General features: G+C 49.4%; 2 protein-coding genes across 4 annotated transcripts in view; one reads left to right on the plus strand and one right to left on the minus strand.

The window, feature by feature from the left end:
* The window catches only part of MRPS25 (mitochondrial ribosomal protein S25), a 455,776-nt gene that overhangs the window by 295,578 nt on the left and 141,334 nt on the right, over nt 1–18,864 (minus strand). The window lies entirely within an intron of this gene.
* Nucleotides 1–18,864, plus strand: part of FGD5 (FYVE, RhoGEF and PH domain containing 5) — a 115,945-nt gene that overhangs the window by 72,346 nt on the left and 24,735 nt on the right. The window contains exons 6-10 of one of the 2 annotated variants that reach the window (XM_082345697.1): nt 11,291–11,451; nt 11,722–11,878; nt 12,496–12,583; nt 14,244–14,294; nt 14,885–14,943. In XM_082345697.1, coding sequence (XP_082201823.1) covers nt 11,291–11,451; nt 11,722–11,878; nt 12,496–12,583; nt 14,244–14,294; nt 14,885–14,943 — 516 coding nt within the window. The remainder of the gene's footprint in view (nt 1–11,290; nt 11,452–11,721; nt 11,879–12,495; nt 12,584–14,243; nt 14,295–14,884; nt 14,944–18,864) is intronic. The other variant, XM_082345698.1, reaches the window with a different exon arrangement.

Consider the following 18,864-nt stretch of genomic DNA (forward strand, 5'->3'; position numbering starts at 1 on the left):
GGCTTGCTGACTTGCTGACTCGCTAAGACAGCAGGTGCTGGAAGGGGTCAGGCTAGGCTTGGGGGCAGATGATGGGTTAAGTCGGGGGAGGGGGGCTTGGGGAAGGACGTGCTAGTGGTCAGCTGGATGCGGGATGTGCACCAGAAGCGGTCAAGTGTAGAGAAGTTAACTGAAGCTCCAGGAGAGGCTCAGATTTCCCCGAGGGAGGGTGCAGTGTCAGGAGAGGGCTCTCAGGGACCCTGGGAGGAAGGCGGTGCCCTGGAGGGGGTGAGCCTGCCGACTGGCAGGCTTTTATGAAGGGGCGAAAGGACTTTGGGAGGGGTATCAGGCGGACACGGTACAGAAGGGCAGGGAGAGGCTCACGGGTCCTCCCTGTGCCCCTCCCGCTGACAGCACCGCCTGCTCTTCTCAGCGGTGGTGACCGCTGGAAAGGGTGTCAGGGGCGTGAGGAGCACCCCAGGACACAGCCCGACTTCTCAGACTGCTCGGAGAAAGAGGAGAGTCATTCAGAAGCCCTCCCTTAGCAGCACGTAGGAGTTTAATTTGGCTGCGGCCTCGGTGCTGACATGACTGGGGCAAACACAGGATCTAGAGGGACTTTTCGGCGACTTTCTGAGTTTATTTGCCTAAATTGGTGTGCTGTCAGTTTGTCCCCCCTAGTCCCCTCTTTTCTCCCCCAGCCGTAGAGCATTTGTTGAGCTCCTATGTGTGCTTAGCAATTTACGTACATTAGCTCATTTAATTGCACATAGTTTGTGCTCAGTAAATATTTCTCACATGGTTGGATGGGTCCAGAACTGAGTCCCAGAGAAGGTGAGTGACTTACCCAAAGTCACACAGCCAGTGAGAAGTGGAGCCAGGGCTGTTTGATCCAGAGCCCTGAGAAGGGGGAGGAGACAAATAAATGTGGAACAGTCCAGTGAGGTGGCAAGGAGCCCGAGGAGGGAGGAGTCAGTGTGAGCGGGAGGAATGAAGTCAAGGAAGGCTTCCTGGAAGAGGAGGTGTTGAGATGGCCATGGATGGACAGGAAGTAGAAACAGGCCTTTTGGCAGGTAGGAGCCACAGAAACAAGTGCACAGAGGGGAGGGCTTGGGGAGTGTACGGTGTACAGGAGGAGTCTGGAGAGCTGGTCTTCAGGCAGAGCCTGAATCCCAGGATGCATCGTGTTTCAAAAAGGAGACATAGGAATTTGGGAGCCCTGAGGACTCAAGCAAGGCAGATGTAGTGAGGGAGTTGTAGGGAAGGTTGGTCTGGTGGGTTTGGTGGGAGGGGGCGATGCTGGGGGACCACAGGTTTAACCCAGACTAAGCCCCCAGACGGCCTCATGCTGGGGAAGTTGATGTATAGCCAGGAAGATTTTCTGTTTTTCAGGGGCAGGAACGAGGCTGTCTCTTACTTATTTTTGCAGCCCCTGCCCACTAAGAAATAATTTTTAATCAAGTTGGCGGGGGTTGGGGGGGTTCTGTTTCTCAGTCTTTGCTGGACTATTCCAGGGCAGAGAGAGCACATTGATCTTTGGGAGAAGCAGAGAGAAGCAGATTTTAGTTGCGTGTGAGAAAATGTGCTCGCTTTCCCCCTGAAGTGCCAGGGGAGTTGGTGAGCTCCCCATTTTGGGAGGCATGAATGCGGTAGCTGTTGGGGGCATCTCAGTAGAGGAGTTTCCTGTGCTAGGCGTGTGGCTCTTCCCTCTGTATTTTCATTCAGTTCAGGAAAAGAAATTGCTGTGTGACCTTGGAAAGTCTCTTCCTCCTTGATGCCTCACCCTGAGATGGCTGATGGGACTCAGACATTTTTAGCCGTGGAAGCTTGTTTTCAAGGGAATTTCACTCAGAATGCCAGTATGAAGAGTGGATGAAAGGGGAGGCATTTTTGTTCAGAGGCAGGTGGAGGCCGGAGTCGGCTGTGACTCCACCTTCCTTGACCCTGGGTCTCCACGGAGTACAGTGTGAGAAGGACTCATCTACATCAGTGGTTCTCAGAGCCAACCGAACCAGCTGCATCAGCATCACCTGGGAACTTGTGGGAAATGCATAGTCTTAGATCCCACCTCAGATCTGCTAAGTCAGAAACTCTGGGGGTGGGGCCTGGCCGTCTGTGTTTTCAGAGCCCTCCAGGCAATACTAACATTTGAGACACACAGATAGGTGATCCTGTAAGTTCCCTCAGCACAGGCTGGCTGTGCATGGGTACCCGGCAGCTTTAAAAAATATGGATGCTTGGGTGCCACCCTTAGAGATTTGTGTTTAATTGGTCTGGAGTGCAGCCTGGTCATCGAGTGGAAACGCTCCCCAGGTGATTGCAATTTGCACCTGAAACTGAGAACCTAGTGGGAAAGTAGCAAACATTCATTCAGCACAGATGTGAACAAAACCGGGTCAATCCGAGGGTGAAACAAAAGTGAGTGAGACACACCCTGCTCTCTGCTTAATTGGAGGGAAGGTAACAGAAACATGCAGAGTAGGTAAGTAGCCTGACAATGCAAAATCTTGTAAAGCCATTACTTTTCAGGCTGGGATACATGTTACACTGCCCCAGGTATGCAGTAGGTGCCTGGGGAATCATTGAGGCCACGGGATGAACATGGCACATTTATTAAGAGCCTCCGCTTTGCTCTAGATGCAAAATTTTAAATAAATTAAATTGGATATATTTTGGAGAATAATGTAAAATATGCATTCATTTTTAAGCTAAAATATGAGACTTCAGAGACATTCTGAGATCGGGGTAGCTCCCTTCAGGCTGTGACCCCGGATTTCTGGAGGCCCTAGGACACTTGAGAGTCCCTTAGACTGATTGCTGAAGTAACCCAGGAAGGCCTCATGATGGAGGTGGCGTTTGAAAGCAGCTGGGTACAACCGAAACTAACATAGTATTGTGAAGCAATTATACTCCAATAAAGATCTATTTAAAAAAGAAAGAAAGAAAGATGAGCAAGATACGAATCAGATGCTGGAGGCACAGAACAAACACACAGAGGCTGGGAAAGAGGATTCTTACAAAGCAGCAGTTCTCAAAGTGTGGCCCCGGGACCAGCAGCAGCAGCGACATCAGGGAACGTGGAAGAAATGTAAATTATCCAGCCCCACGCCCGATCTGCTGAATGGAAACTCCGGGGCTGGGGCCTAGCAAGCTTGAATAAGCCGGGCAGGGGATTTGGATGCACACTCCGCTTGGAGCCCCACTGGTGTAAAGGAATGAGCGTCAGCTGCAGAGGCCAGCGCGGCCAGCTCCTGAAGGGCCGTCAGCGACCGGCCAAGCAGACTAACTTGGCTGTGAGGGCAGGAGAGGCCGCGAGGGGTTTGGAGGAGGGTGAAAGCAGTGGGGAGCACTTGCGTGTCCTCACTCCCCCAGGGGCCTCAGAGAACTGTTTTGCTTTTTTAAAAAATGTCTTGTAACTTACCTACAGGTAAGTGCACACATCTCAAGGGTGGGGCTCAAATTTTTAATACGTCCCTGTGTGCGCACTTGTAACCACCACCCAGGTGGACCATCCCCGTCATCCCAGAAGGTACCTTGTGCCCCACCCTAGTCGACGTCATCCCCCCAGAGGGTACCACGATTTTACTTTCCGTCACATTCAGTTGGTTTAGCCTGTTCCTGAACCTCATCTGAATGGAATCATGAATTGTGTATTCCTTTTGTCTCTGGCTTTTTTAGCTCAACGTAATGTGAGATACATCCCAGTTCTCTGTGTATCGGTGTTCTTTCGTATGGATCTCCCACAGTTGGTCTATTCATCCTCCTGTTAAAGATCGTTTGGGTTGTTTCCAGTTGAGGCTATTATAAAGCTGCTATGAATGTTCTAGGGAACTCATTTCTCCTCAGTATTTAGGAGTAGAATTGTCGGGTCATAGGGTGAGCATAGATTTGGCTTTATCAGAAGCTGCCAAATAGGTTTAGAGCGTGATCGAAGCAATATATACCCCGACTCCCGATGTGTGGGACTAGCGCTTTCTCCACGTGCTGGCCGGCATACCCGCACTGTCAGTCCTTTTATTCATGGCCATTCTGATCGTGTAGTGGTTTCTCATGCGGTTTCAATTTGCATTTCCCTGATGATTAATGAAATTGAGTATCTTTCCTCTGTTTACTAGCCATTTGGAAATCCTCTTTTGAAAAATGTCCTAGGCTTATTTTTTAATTGGGTTGTCTGTCTTTTTCTTATTGATTTGTAGGAGTTATTTGAGTATCCTGGACACAAGTCCATTTTCAGATATGTGTACTGTGAATAGTCTCCCAATCTGTGGCTTCCCTATTCAATTTTTTCAACAGCTTAATTCAGATATAAATCTCATAACCATACAATTCATCTGTTTAAAGCATAAAATTCAATGCTTTTTAATATATTCAGAGTTATACAGTCATCACCACAGTCAATTTTGGCACATTCTCATCACCCCAAAGAAACTCCATACCCCTGAGTTATCACCCCCTTCAGCCCTAGGCACCCAGCAGTCCAGTTCTGTCTCTATAGATTTGCCTATTCTGGACATCTTATGTACAATTTTTGGTCTTTTGACACTGGCTTCTGTCATCTACCATAATGTTTTCAAGGTTCATCCATGTTGTAGCGTGTGTCATTGACTCATTCCTTTTCATGGCTAAGTAAAATTTCATTGAATGGACATACCACATTTTTGTTTATCCATTCGTCAGTTGATGGACATTTGGGTTCTTTCCACTTTCTGACTGTTATGAAAATGCTGCTGTGAACATCCATGTACAAACTCCTGCATGAACACGTTTTTCCATTCTCTTGGGTATATACCTCGGAGTGTATGCTGGATCATATGGTAACCTTTCTTTAACCTTTTGAGGAACTGCCAGACTGTTTTCCAAAGTTAGCTGCACCATTTTACATTCCCACCATTGTAGTATGATGGTTCCAATTTCTCCACTTCCTTGCAGCACTTGTTGTTATATGTCTTTTTAATTATAACCATCCTGGTGGGTGCAAAATGGTATCTCATTGTGGCTTTGATTTTGCATTTCCCTGACGACTAATGATGTTAGGCATCCTTTCATGTGCTTCTTGGTCATTTGTATATATTGCTTGGAGAAATGTCTTTTCAAATCCTTTGCCCATCTTTTAATAGGTTGTCTTTTTATTGTAATTCTGTATACAAGTCCCTTATCAGATACATGATTTGCAAATATATCCTCCTATTCTGTAGGTTGTCTTTTCACTCTCTTGATAGTATCCTTTGAAGCATAGAAGTTTTAAATTTTGATGAACTCTAATTGATCTATTTTTTCTTTCATTGCTTGTGCTTTTGGTGTCATAGGTAAGAAAGTTTTGCCTGGCCCCAAATCACAAGGATTTACTCTCATTTTTTTAAGAGTTTTATAGTATTAGCTCTTTTTGTTAAAGATTTTTTTGATGTGGACCATTTTTAAAGTCTTTATTGAATTTGTTACAATACTGCTTCTGTTTTATGTTTTTTGGTTTTTTGGCCACAAAGCATGTGGGATCTAAGCTCCCCAACCAGGGATCGAACCCATACCACCTGTACTGGAAGGCGAAGTCTTAACAGCTGGACCTCCAGGGAAGTCCCGTATAGTATTAGCTCTTACCTTTAATCTTTGATTTTGAGTTAATTTTTGTGTATGATCTAAAGAAGGAATCCAAATTCATTCTTTTGCATATGGATATTCAAATATCTCAGCACCATTTGTTGAAAAGATTATTTTTCCACTGAATTTTCTTGGCACCCTTGTCAAAAATCAATTGACCATAAATGTGAGGGTTTATTTCTGGATTCTCAATTTCTGTTCCATTAATATAAATGTCTGTCCTTCCATCATTACCACACAGTCTTGATTCTTGTAGCCACATAGGAAGTTTTGAAATCAGGAAGTGTGAGTCTTCCAACTTTGTTCTTTTTTTAAGGTTGTTTGGGCTATTGCATCTCCATATGAATTTTAGGGTCAGCTTGTCAATTTCTGTAAAAAAGGCAACTTGGTTCTTGATAGGGGTTGATGTGAATCTGTCTTTCAACTCGGGAGTGCTGACCTGTTAACAATATTAAGTTGTTAACATGCGACATCTTTCCATTTACTTAGGTCTTCTTTAGTTTCTTTCAATGATGTTTTGTTGTTTTCAGAGTACATGTTCTCTGCCTCTTTTGTTAAATTTATTCCTAAGCATTTTATTCTTTCTCATCTTATTTACTTTTAAAATTATTCTTAGCCTTTTATTTTAAAATAATTCAAGGGACTTCCCTGGCAGTCCAGTGATTAAGGTTCTGTGTCTTTCCACTGCAGGGGGGCACAGGTTCGATCCCTGGTTGGGGAACTAAGATCCCGCATGCCTCGTGGTATGGCAAAAAATGAAATGAAAAGTAAAATTTATAGAAAAGTAACAAGAATAAGAGTAGTACACAGAACAACCAAATTCCATTTTTCCATATTCATCTTCTAACGTGAAGTCCAATTTAATAGTTTTTTTCTGTATGGTTAGTACTTTTTGTATACGGTTTAAAAAGTCTTTGCGTGCCCCACAGAAACATTTTCAGGGTTCCAAAGTATCCTCCGGTGATTGGCCAGGCCAAGTGAAGTCTTGTGCCCTGGACAGCTCACGGCCTCTGCCAGGGCGCAGTTGTGACCCAGGTGGGTCAAGGTTGATGTTGGTGTACGTTTGGACTCATGGGATTCCAGTGAGTCTACTTGACTTCCGGCAGCACCTTCAATGGTTTGACCACTTGCAAGGAGCGGGACATTCTGGCCACCCACTAACTGTTCAGCCCAGAGAATGGAGATGCCATGTCACCCAGAAAATGCAATGCGTGGTTTGGAGAAGGGGAAAGGAGCCAGGGGACCAGGCCTCTGAATGTGAGGTCCCTGCATCCACTGCAGGCAAGTCCAGAGCAGGGTCCTGGGAACCCCGTGAGCTCCCAGGAGACTCGTCTGGGCTCCAGAGGCAGAGGCCGTCCTTGCCTCTCTGCCAGGCTGCCCCAGGGTCTCTGAGGTTGGGCAGAGCCCTGGCCAGGATTCTGGAGATCTGGGCTCCAGTCTCCCTCCTTGACCTGAGCAAGTCACTCACCTGTCTGGGCCAGTCATAAAAGGAGGAATTGGCGTGGAGCAGCTGGAAGAGCTAGGGTTCTGGAGTCAGGCTGACTTGGGCTCAAATCTCGCCATCTGGTGGCCTTGGGAGTTACTTAATCCTTCTGGGCCTAATTCCCTTATTGGTAAAATAGAAATAATAATAATGCAAGCGTTCAGTAACCATCAGCATTGCTGTTTGTTGAGCACCTGACCTGGGCTGGGTGCTCGGGGCACAGAGATAAGTACCACTCAGTCTAGGGGAGAAGCCAGGCCCAGAAACGAATCTTCCTAAAACATGACAGAAGGAGGTCTGTACAAACCCTGTGCAGAAGGTACGTGTGTCCCCATTTAGCAGAGGGGGAGATTGAGGTCCATGGTGATGGAGTGACTTGCCCCAGGTCACATGGAGGCAACCGTCTAGATAGACAAGGACTCATCCTCGTTCTCTAGAGCCCTCGAAGGTTGGGGCAGGAACTCCACACGGCGGCGCTGGGGAGGCGCGTATGTGAGAGGGTGGACCGAGTCAGGAAGGCCTCCGGTGCCCCAGGGGGTTGGGCTGAACCCTGCAGGCATGAGGGCCAGTCACTTCATACTCCTTACTGACTCTGGTCCGTGCACTCTCTCCCCCGAAGGCACCATTGGGTCCTGGCCTGTCTCCTGTTTTGGACGACTGGAACGGCCTTCTCACTGGTCTCCCACTCCAGCCATCTCCAGTTTGTTCTCCCAAAACAAAGTGAACTTTTAAAGACAGATAACCTGGTCACTTTGCTCCCCTGCTTAACACCTTCAGTGATTCCCTACCACCCCAGGATGAAACCCAAGTCCCTTAAGAAGCCTGCTGCAGGGCCCTGTGGGGTGGGTCCCGTCTGACCCTCCAGTGTCATCATGCTCCAATCCTGCATGCAGCATGCACGTGCACGCGCGCACACACGTGCACACACCCACGGCACGCAAACCACACCCAAATCAGTTCCTCCTCCACCTCAGGGCCTTTGCACGTGCCGTCCCCACACCTGGAACACTCCCCCTCTTGTCTCAGTGTGGGTGTTGCCTCCCTGGAGCTAAGCCGGGTCTCCTTCCCGTGGTCTGCACAGCCCCTGTGCTTTTCCCGTCACAGCAGTTACACCCCTGTGTTGACCTCATCGTTTTGCTCACTGCTTTTCCCCTAGATTGCAAACTCTTGGACGGCAGAACAGCGTCTCTCCTGTTCCCACTGTCCCCTCAGGGCTTGGGGCAGAGCAGGCGCTCAGGATATTTGTTGAGTGATAAGGAGATGAGGACCACGGATCTTCTACCCCCTTCCTCCCTCTGTGGTGGCTGCCAGGCCCCCAGGTGCGGTGATGGCAGAAACCGTTCAGGGAGCAATGGATGGGGCGGCGGGCCCTCGGCGCTTCCAGCCGCTGCGGGTTTGCAGAACGGATGTCTGTACGATTCCGATTGTGCTCCAGTTCATGGAATGAGTCATGCTGTTGGTGGCCGTCCTGCCCACTGGGACCGAGTCAATTGAGTGAGAATTAATTACAGATGAGAAACCAGCTTGCAAAGCCATTAATATTTAAGCTCCCTGGAGTGTGATGCAAATGCAACCATCAGCCTTGTCTTTGCTTGTCCTTCCCGCTCCCGCTCCCTCTCCACCCCCTTCTGTGTACTTTGGTCTGCGTATCAGGGTGACCCTATTCGGATCTTGGCTCCCCCGTGACTCACTCTCCTTTTCTGGTAAATAAGGGCACTGCGGTGCATCCATCAGCGAGTATTATAAAACACCTCTGTGTCGCATGCTTTGCTGGACTTCGGAAGCATGGGAGGAAACCAACAGATGTGGCCCTGCTCTGAAGATGTCATATCTAAAATTGAACCATTGCTGCCGCAGGAATAGTGCTTTATAGTTTACAAAGCAGTTTCAAACATCAGGATGAGCCTCTCAGGAGCCTCACTTTGTATATACTTGGTGGTACTGTTATCCCCATTTTCCAGGTGAGGAAACTGAGGCTCAGATAGGTTGACAGCTTGCCCGTGATCACTTTTGGGGTAGCTGGGCTGGAACTGAGCCGATAAGGGGGCGTGTTAAAGTCCTCTGTCCACCAGCTGCCAGGTAGGAGGGGTTATCGGCCTCATCAAGCACGTTTTCTCTCTTTCTGTGGGATGCCACGGCTGAGAAGACCCTGCAGGGCTGGAGACTGGGTCCTAGTGAACACAGAGACTCCGAAGGGAGGAGTGGCGAAGGGAGGAGTGGGTGGGCCCTCCCGTGCCAGGTCAACAGAGAAACCTCCCCTCCAGGTTCAGGATGACCCCAAGTGTCCCAGAGCCAGCTGTGGGCAGAAATAAGAATTCAGTAGCACCACCTGCTGGCTGCGTCCCCACCTAGCTGTCCTCTCACTGTCATTCATACTTTCTCCACCCTCCTAAACTTGCTTTCAGGAAAGGCTCTGGTAGCTCAGGTACAATGTGATTCGGTTTCTAATTATGGCTCAAGCGTGCGGCCTCCACTTAAGGACACACATTCTCTCCACCCTGTTTCTGACCTGAGTGATGGGGCTGGTGAGGGCCGGCCTCAGGCAGGACCAACTCATCCCCCCTCCTTGGGACTGCAAGCCAGGGTGGCCGCCCTCCCCGTGTCCCCCTTGCCGTTCCCGGACGCAGGATGGGGTGAGGTGTTGAGGAAGTGGGGACCTTTGTAACCTCCACATCTGCTGCCCTTCCTGGAGCACAGTGGCCTCTTTACAGATGTTCCAGGGGAGCCACAGAGTCTCCCCAGGTCTCTGCCCCTCCCGTTCTCTGTCTCGCTCTCTCCATCAGCACCCCTCCCTCTGCTTTCTTGGCTCTCTTCGTTCCCTCTCCTCCTTTGCCTCCGTCTGCCCCATCCACCTCCCTGCCTCTCAGGCACTTTCCCTTTTCAGATCTCTATGTAAAGAAACTTTTCTAACAGTAAAAACTGTTCAGCAATGGGATTTACTGTCTTGCCCGTAATGAGTTCCCCATCGGGGAGGCAGTTGAACGAGGCAGGGTGGTCGTGCTTCCTGAATGTTGACAAGGTGACTTCACCTTCTGGATTTGGGCTCTACCATGGATGGCTGCTGATGCTAAGATTCACCTGATGTGCCTTGCTTCAGGATTCAAGGTGGTTTCAGGATAGTCCATGTATTTAAAGCCGTAGTGCTGGGCCTCATGTAATAGCATGTGTATTTGAAGATCAGACATTTTTGTTGTGAGAAAGAAGTCATACATTCTTTATAATCTTAATGTTTATTAAATTTACTTTAATTTTTTTTAATATTTATTTGGTTGCACTGGGTCTTAGTTGTGGCAGGCAGGCTCCTTAACTGCAGCTCTTGGGCTCCTTAGTGGCGGCTCACCAGCTCCTTAATTGTAACATGTGGCCTCCTGAGTTGTGGCAGGCGGACTTCTTAGTTGCAGCTCGCAGCCTCCTTAGTTACAGCACGTGGGCTCCTTAGTTGTGGCATGCAAAGTCTTAGTTGCGGCATGTGGGATCTAGTTCCCTGACCAGGGATCGAACCCAGGCCCCCTGCATTGGGAACGCAGAGTCTTATCCACTGCGCCACCAGGGAACTCCCTAAATTTACTTTAATTGTTAAAGTACATAATCATGATACAGAAATTTTAGAAAACAGAGGCAAGAAGGGAAAATAACCATTCCGAATTCCATACCCCTGACACTGTTAACTGTTTACATTTCATTCCCTTTCAGCTTTTTCCTTTATTCATTTTTTACACAGCTGTGTTAGGGTGGGAGACAGCTTTGTACCCCTTCCTGATTTCTTAGCGCTACACGTGAATGTTTTTACATAGTCATCATCTTCACCATTTTTACACCAGGGAGCAGATGCCTATAGTTTCTTTAGACTTTGTTTTGAAAGAACAGCCCATGAACCTCTTCAAAGATGGATAATTGTAAAGCAAGAGCTGTATATTTCTTCAGAGAAGGAATTACCCAACTTCTTACCCATCTTGTAAAAGAAGAGTGTGCACCCCAGTTCCCACAAGGAAGGGGAGGAATGAGCATGCTTTAAACCTACTCCCCACTGGGAGCTGTGAGGGACTCTTTGGGCATCAGTTACCTGTGATCACCAGGTGCGTGTTGTCACCCCCGTTTCGCAGGGTCTGAGACGCCGGCGTGAGGTCCCGTGCCGTCAGTATGTACCCAGGGCTCCAAAGCCGCGGGGGAGCTGCCTGGGGGGCTGTGCTCAGTCCAGTCGACTCATGCGTAACAGGCCTCTCGGGGTTTCAGGATTTCCATGGAGCTGTCATGGGGGCCTTGGATGAGATGGACCAAGAGGGCAAGGACACGTTGGCCAGGGAGGAGCTGCGACGTGGCCTGAGTGAGCTCCCACCCATCCGCGACCTTCACCAGGGGATCCTGGAGGAGCTGGAGGAGAGGCTGTCACACTGGTGAGTGGCCCCGGACCTCCATCCCCACCTCGTTGCCATGGGGAATGCAGGAGGTGGGGTAAAAACCCCACCGTGTGAAATGGTGTCTCCATTTGACTGGTGGGGAAGCTGAGACACGGAGGTGTTAGGTCGTTCACCCAAAGTAAAACAACCGTGGGAGAGTCGACCTGGGATCCCCACCGGGCATGCAATGCCAGCCTTCACCGTCCAGCACCGTGTGGTCACAAGGCTGAGTTCTTGCTGTCCTGTCCGACCCCTCCTTGGCTGCAGGGAGAGCCAGCAGAAGGTGGCTGATGTCTTCCTGGCCCGGGAGCAGGAGTTTGAGCACCACGCCGCTCACATCCAGCAGTTTGATAGGTACCTGAGTCTGCTGGGTGAGAACTGCCTCCGTGCCCCCCGGCTAGCAGCTGCCGTCCGAGAATTTGAGGTGGGTCGTCGGTAGTCCAAGAAGCAGCTCTGAGGATGCAAGGGTGGGGGTGGGCATGGAAGGGCTTAATGCAAATCAGTGAGGCTTCTTAGTGGGGCAGACGGGCAGACCTGGGGGTAGGGAGGAGAGGGTGACCCAGCAGGAGGGAAAACCCAGAACATCCCCCATTGGGCCATCGATGACAACTCCATGAGCACCAGCCATGGGGAGGGTTTTAGTAGCTGTTTCCCTGTCCAGGAGAGAAGCACAAAGCAAGCTGGGGCCCTAAGCCACTGGAGTGACCAACAAATGACCACCAACTGGGGATCCAGTTACTGGGCAGCAAAATCAGGGACTTTTTTCTACCACTAACATTAGATGCAAAGCAGGGTCTGGGAGCGACGTATAACTGAGTGTAGCACAGTCTGTGAGCCTGAAAGAATGACTGTCAGAGTGGGGCGGTGCTAATCTGGGAGGACACCCTGGAGGAGGGGAACCTGGTTTTGGAGATGCTCAGCCTGGCCAGGAGAAGGCCTGGAGGGAACATGTCTGGATGGGCTCATGTGGGATGCCGTAAGCCCGGAGACCTCAGGCAGGGGTCTCTGATGGAGTTTTGTTCTCCTGTCTCTTGGGAGCAGCAGAGTCAGCAAGGAGGTGGCCAGAATGTGAAGCACCGGCTGCTGAGGGTGGTTCAGCGCCTGTTCCAGTACCAAGTGCTCCTCACAGGTGGGCCCCACAGGAGGTCAAGGTGCACCGGGCTGGTGCAGGGAGGGGAAGCACCTGCAGAAGGGTTGGGGAGGCCTGGCAAGGTATGTGATGAGACCTCCCCTCCCACTGTGGCAGGAAGGTGTGGGAGGGAGGATGCCATCACCCCCTGCGGAGGTGCCAGGTCCAGCCACCACCTTCCCTCCGTCTGAGCTTTGGACCCCCTGCTGCCACGTGGAAACTTGCCCGAGTGGCCACCTGCTACGTCTCCCTTAAGCCTCTCCCGTCCTAACACACAGGAGCTCACACCTTCCCCTGGGCTGCATTTCCTCCCTGGCTCAGTGGGTCTCATTTCCCTAAAGCTGTCTTATCACCAAAGCCCTCTTGAATCAGCGGATGTTTTCCTCCTTGGACCTGCTGGCCCTCTCTGTGGCTTTGCCGCTGACCACTTCCTGCTTCTCGAAGCCCTTTTCTCCCGGGGCTTCTGTGGTATACTCTCTCCCTGCCTCCCTCTGACCCCTCTAACCACTCCCTCTCCATCTCTGCTGGCCACTCTCCACGGCCCCGTAAATATCAGTGATTCTTGGGGCTCTGCCCCAGGTCCTCATTTCTTCCTTCTGTACAAACTTCCCCCAGGAATGTCATCCCCTCCCCTACCTGTGCCTGCCAGAAACACCCTTACCTCTGTCCTGAGCAACTGCCTTCTAAATGGACAGAGACCTCTGGCTCAGGAGCTGGTGCTCTGGTGGGGAAGATGGAACTACACACATAGAGATAGGCATGTAACTCCAGGGACCAACCAGGCTGTAAGAAAAGACATTAGGGCCAGGAGATGGAGGATTTATTCATCTAATTCAACCAGTATTTATTAAGCACCTACTGTGTACCAGGCTCTGTGCTAGATGCTGGAAAGGTAGAAGTGAAGTAAACAGTCAAACTCTGTGATGCTATGGAGCTTATACTCAAACAAACAAATAAGGAAATAAAAGTATAATATGTCCATGATAAGAGCTTTACAGAAAAATAAAGCAGATTAAGGACTTTCAGGGGAACAGGGATGCTGTATTAGATCCATCCCTCAGGGAAGACCTGTCTGAGGAGGTAACATTGAACAGAGATATCAGTGAAGTGAGGACATGAGCGATATGAAGATCTGGAAGAAGAGAGTACCAGGTGGAGGAAATAGTAAGTGCAAAGGCCCTGGGGTCTGAGCAAGCTTGGCATGTTCAAGAAGTAGCAAGAATGCCTACATTGCCCCACTAAACGAGAGGCATGGAGAGGTAGCTGGAGAAAGACCAGCCCGTGTCGAGCCTTACGGGTGTAAATGTGTTAAGGGTCTGACACATCCCACTCTACCGTGTTGGTGGTCACATCTGTCTCCCCCAGCCGACTGTGTGCTTCTTTGGCATAGCACAGTGCCAGGCACACAGCAGGTGCTGAATAGATATTTGTGGAGTGAGTGAATGAATGACTAGCGGTGGTGGGCGTGATGCTGGTGGTGATTCTGAGGGCCCAGTTTTGTGCCAGTGTGTTCTTGTGATGGGCTAACAGAAGAGAGGGTGGGCACCTCATTCTTCTGGAAGTCTCATTCCATCTCTGGAGACGGAGGGGCTCCTGTTGTGGACACGACAGGCTGGCCTCACCAAGGCAAACTGACTCCTGGCTCTTGTTCTGTCTGCAGACTATTTGAATAACCTTTGCCCGGACTCGGCTGAGTACGATAACACGCAGGGTAAGTCCAGTGTGAACCCAGAGGAAGGGGATATGTTCCTGTTTTGGTCCCTCTCCCCAGCTCTGGACTCTACACCAGATCCCAGGCACACAACACAAACCCCCCCCCCCCCACCAGCTGGGTGTGCAGGGGACGTGAGGCTTCTGGGGCTGCCGAGTGACTCCCCTTCACCTCAACCATGGGGACTCCCTGGGATGGGCTGACATCCAGTCAGAGGAGGAGAAGGGGGTGACTAGAATTCAGTGATAGGAGGTGGTGCCAGGTCTAAAAATCTCACCCAGACTCCCTGTTTCCTTCCAGTTCTGTGTGGCTGTCCCTGCATACGACCTGCCGGGGCGGTCCCTATTTTAACATATTCTAGTTACAGCCAGGGAAACTGAGGCACGGGGTGGTCACGTGACTGTCAAGGTCACTTAGGCGGTAGTGGCCAAGCTGGGATTGGGCCAGTGACCTGACCCGGCCATGGGAAGAATTGGTGCCACCCATACACAAGGCCATGCAGGGGGACCTGCATGGGGAGAGGCGAGGAGGTGGCAGCTAACCCGGCCCGCCCCAGGAGGCCCAGCGCTCGGCTCTCCTTCTTTCTGTAGGTGCGCTGAGCCTCATCTCCAAGGTCACAGACCGTGCCAATGACAGCATGGAGCAAGGGGTAAGTCCAGCCCTGGGCAGCTTCCGTTGGGTGCAGGTTCCAGGAGCCCCTCCACCCTGCACAGGTCTGCCTTGTGATACCCCACTTCTTGGTGGGGGGTGCAGGCAACCATTTATTTCATGGGATCTTGCAAAGAGCCGTGGGTTCTGGCCCTGACATTTGCTGTGTGACCTCAGGTACTGTGTGTCCCTCTCTGGGTCTCCTGTTCACCATTTATTTGAATAGTGAAGGAGGCTGCAGACTTGCACAGACCTGATAAGTAGTGCCCAGACTGTGGTCTGAGAACATTTGCGTTAGCACCTGGAGTGGTTTGTAAACTACAGATTCCTAGGCACGCCTTAGGTCTTCCGAGTTGGAACTTCTGGGATAGGGTTCAGAGATAGGCATTTTTAACAAGCACCCCAAGTAAATGGCCCACAAAAGTTTGAGAGCAGTTCATCCACGAGAACATGTGAGCTCTAAGCGCACGCCTGGTTCTGACAGTGTATAACTCTGCATTCGGGAGATACTGATCAGATGCTTACTGCGTTTCTGTCCAGGATGGCCAGTTTTATTCCACCTCCCAACTCTGTTCCAGTGGTTACCACAGTTACTTGTGTCCACATATTTTCTGCTCCTCTGAGCAGTAAATATGCTAGAGCTGTGTGTTAAGAACGATTCTGAGGCCGAGTCCTAGACCAGTGGGAAAGAGTTCAGTGATCGGTTAGTGATGTCTTCCACAGGCAGAGGTGGGAGCGACGGTGGTATGTATGCCGAGCTGTTGCTCAGCTTTGCTGTGGCAGGTGTGCAGAGCATCCTTGTAATGAGTCATCAGCAGATAGAAATAGGGGAAAGGAAATAACGTCTCTTGGACCCCTGCTGTATGTCAGGTCTTGTATTGGGGTCTGGAGATGCAGAGCTAAGACGTGAATCCCAGCCCTTGAGGAAATCACAGCTTAGTGGAGCAGTAAATACGTGGACATGGAGAACCATGATAAACATCGTGAGGGAGAGAGAGAAAGTGCCACAAGTTTCAGAGAAGGGATTCATCTCTCCAGCGGGGAGATCACTGAGAAGCAATGATACAGGAGGAGCCCACACAGGGAGGACTGTGCATGTGCCGTGAAGGCAGAGGGAGCAAGGGTGGTCCAGGAAGAGGGCCTGGCCTGGGCCCAGGCATGGAGATGGGAAAGTGCCGGGCATGTCAGAGTTCAGAGGGTCACCCAGCATGGCTGGAAGATGGGAACAGCGTAGGCGCGGTCGGAAAAGAGTCTGAGGGGAGAAGTCAAGGTGGCTGGTGGAGGCGTGTGCAAGTGTGGAGGCTGAAGCCAGCTGGGTGCGAAATCCAGTGGGTCAGACACGCTGTTGTCATCAGGCCCCCCCTCCGGTGTCCGTGGGCTCCCTGCTCTTTGTCATTTTGACATTTTGTACATTGAGATTTCCCTCAATGTAGCCAAAAAACAGAGGTGCTTTGGAGCCGGCGCCCTGTCATGACGTAGCAGCAGATGGGCTGGGCTGCCTGCACTTCCCTTTAAGAGGGATATGCCTCTGCTTCCAAAAGGAAAAACTAGGTCAGGAAGGGCTGTGTCTTCCCTCCTGTGGCGAGCTCCTGCACACGGCCCCTGCCTGGAGGAGGAACTGGAGTAGCCCACGGCCAAACGCCCTCCTGGCTTTCTCCAAGGGCCAGGCTTGATGCTACGCCAAGATGCAGGCTGGCCGTTGTCTCTCCAGCTGCCTGCGGACACTGCACCAGGCCTGCTCTGGACTAGTGGCCTCCACCTCACGCCTGCTGGGATCGGGCTAGGACTCTGCCTGAGCCATGGACGGGCAGGTCCAGATAACCCAACCCCGACGCAGAGCTCAGTGGCTGTGAGTGTTCCTGAAATATGGACTGAGGCTCTGCCTCTCCCTCCCCCTGGTCACCCCCCAGCTCAGGCCTCATCACCTCCCAGCTCTGCCATTCCATTCTCCATCTGGCAGCCAGAGTGATCCTATTAAAATATGTTTGAAGGTGCCAGAACTCCTTTTTGCAAAGTCTTCCGTGAATCCAGATGGCCTTCAGTAGAATCTGGAAAGTACTTATTGGTTGTGAGGACCAGCGAAGGCTACTTGGAGGAGGGCGGCGTTCGTTTGGGGTTTATGCTCACATCAAACCATTACCACAGTTCCTCACACAGCTCATAGCTGGAGGTATGGTTTCCAGGAAAGGCCAGATCCCACCACCCCGCCAATCCAAAATGGGACCCACATACCATCCAACACACAGTCTGAAACACCACCATCCCCACCTCTCCCCAGCCCGTGGCTACCACCATTCTGCTTTCTGAATAGAGCTTTTTCGGGAACAATTTTAAATGTTTAGAAAACATTGCGAAGATTATACAGAAAGTTCGCATGCATGCCACAGTTTCCCCTGTTACGAACATCTTATATTAGCATGGTACATTTGTTACAGTAAAGAACCAATATTGATGTAGTATTATTAACTAAAGACCATAGTTCATTCAGATTTCCTTAATTTTTGCCTAATGTTTTATCCAGGTTCTCATCCAGGATATCACATCACTTTTACTTTTATTTGTTTTGTTTTTTGTTTTTTTTTTCACACACACACTGTATTTTATTTTTACAAGAGATAAATAAACTGACACCAAGCATTGTAAATGGATGACCACAACAAAAGCAACAATGATTGCAATTACCAAACACGAAACACGCTCATACTATGTCATAATATTGACATTCAGTCCAGTAATCCTCCACTGTAACAGCTCCTTTACTTTGCAGTGAAAATTGATTTGTATATTTTTTGCCTCTGAGTCCTTGTGGGATTTTTTTTTTTTATTCAAACAGAAAGTCACAAAAATTATAATCATCCTCATCAGTTCACTCAGTCCCATGTAATTAATTTTTTTTCGTCTTGATCTTTTGTTAGCACTTTTATGAATTCATCAGTTTTCCATTAGAGTTCTGAAAATGCTTATTCATTCAGTTCAGCAGTATAGTCAGTTACCAGAAACCTGTACTTGTCAGAGTCTTTTCCATGAATTCCTTGAAGATGAAACCCTTTTATAGGAACATTTTTGCATAAGCATCAGAGTACACCCAGAACTGTCTGTAAATGACAAAAGACTTAAAAATGACCATGGGTAAAGATTTGATGAAAGTACATAATAATGCAATTGACAAGGAAATTTAGTTATTTCTGAGATATACATTTTAAAGTAATAACTAGAATTATGACTTACAACATTATACCAGAACATACAAGATTTTTAGATATTTATCGCATCACTTTTAGATGTCATGTTTCCTTAGGCTCCTCTTGACTGTGACAGTTTCTCAGGCTTTCTTTGTTTTTGGTAACTTTGACAGTTTTGAAGAATACCAATCAGTTATAGTGTAGGATGCCCTCTGTTGGGATTTGTCTGATGTTGTTCTCGTGATTAGACTAGGTTTGTAGTTCAGGGGGAAGAAGATCACAGAAAGTACTACTCTCATCATATCATATGAAGGGTACATACTGACAACCTGTTGTATGACTGTTGATGTTGACCGTGATCACCTGGCCAAGGTTGTGTTTGTCGGATTTCTCCATGTAAAGTTCCAGCCCCACCTGCCCTGTCCGTACTCTTTGGAGGAAAGTCACTATGCACAGCCCATATTTAAGGAATGGGGAACTATGCTCCCTCTCCTTGAGAGCAGAGTATCTACCTAAATTATTTGGAATTCTTCTGCAAGGGAGATTTGTCTCTTCTCCCTCATTTATTAATGTATTCACTAATTGTAAATAAATTATTTATATCAGTAAGAATTCACGGATATTTATTTTATGTTTGAGTTCTAATCCCATCTACTTTATTTTATTTCTCAAATTGTTCCAGCTTTGGCCATTGAGAGCCTGGCCAGTTGGTTCCTGTGCCCCTTTCACATACCCCCATC

This window comes from Balaenoptera borealis (genome assembly GCF_965194805.1).
Source record: "Balaenoptera borealis genome assembly, chromosome: 12".
NCBI lineage: Eukaryota > Metazoa > Chordata > Mammalia > Artiodactyla > Balaenopteridae > Balaenoptera > Balaenoptera borealis.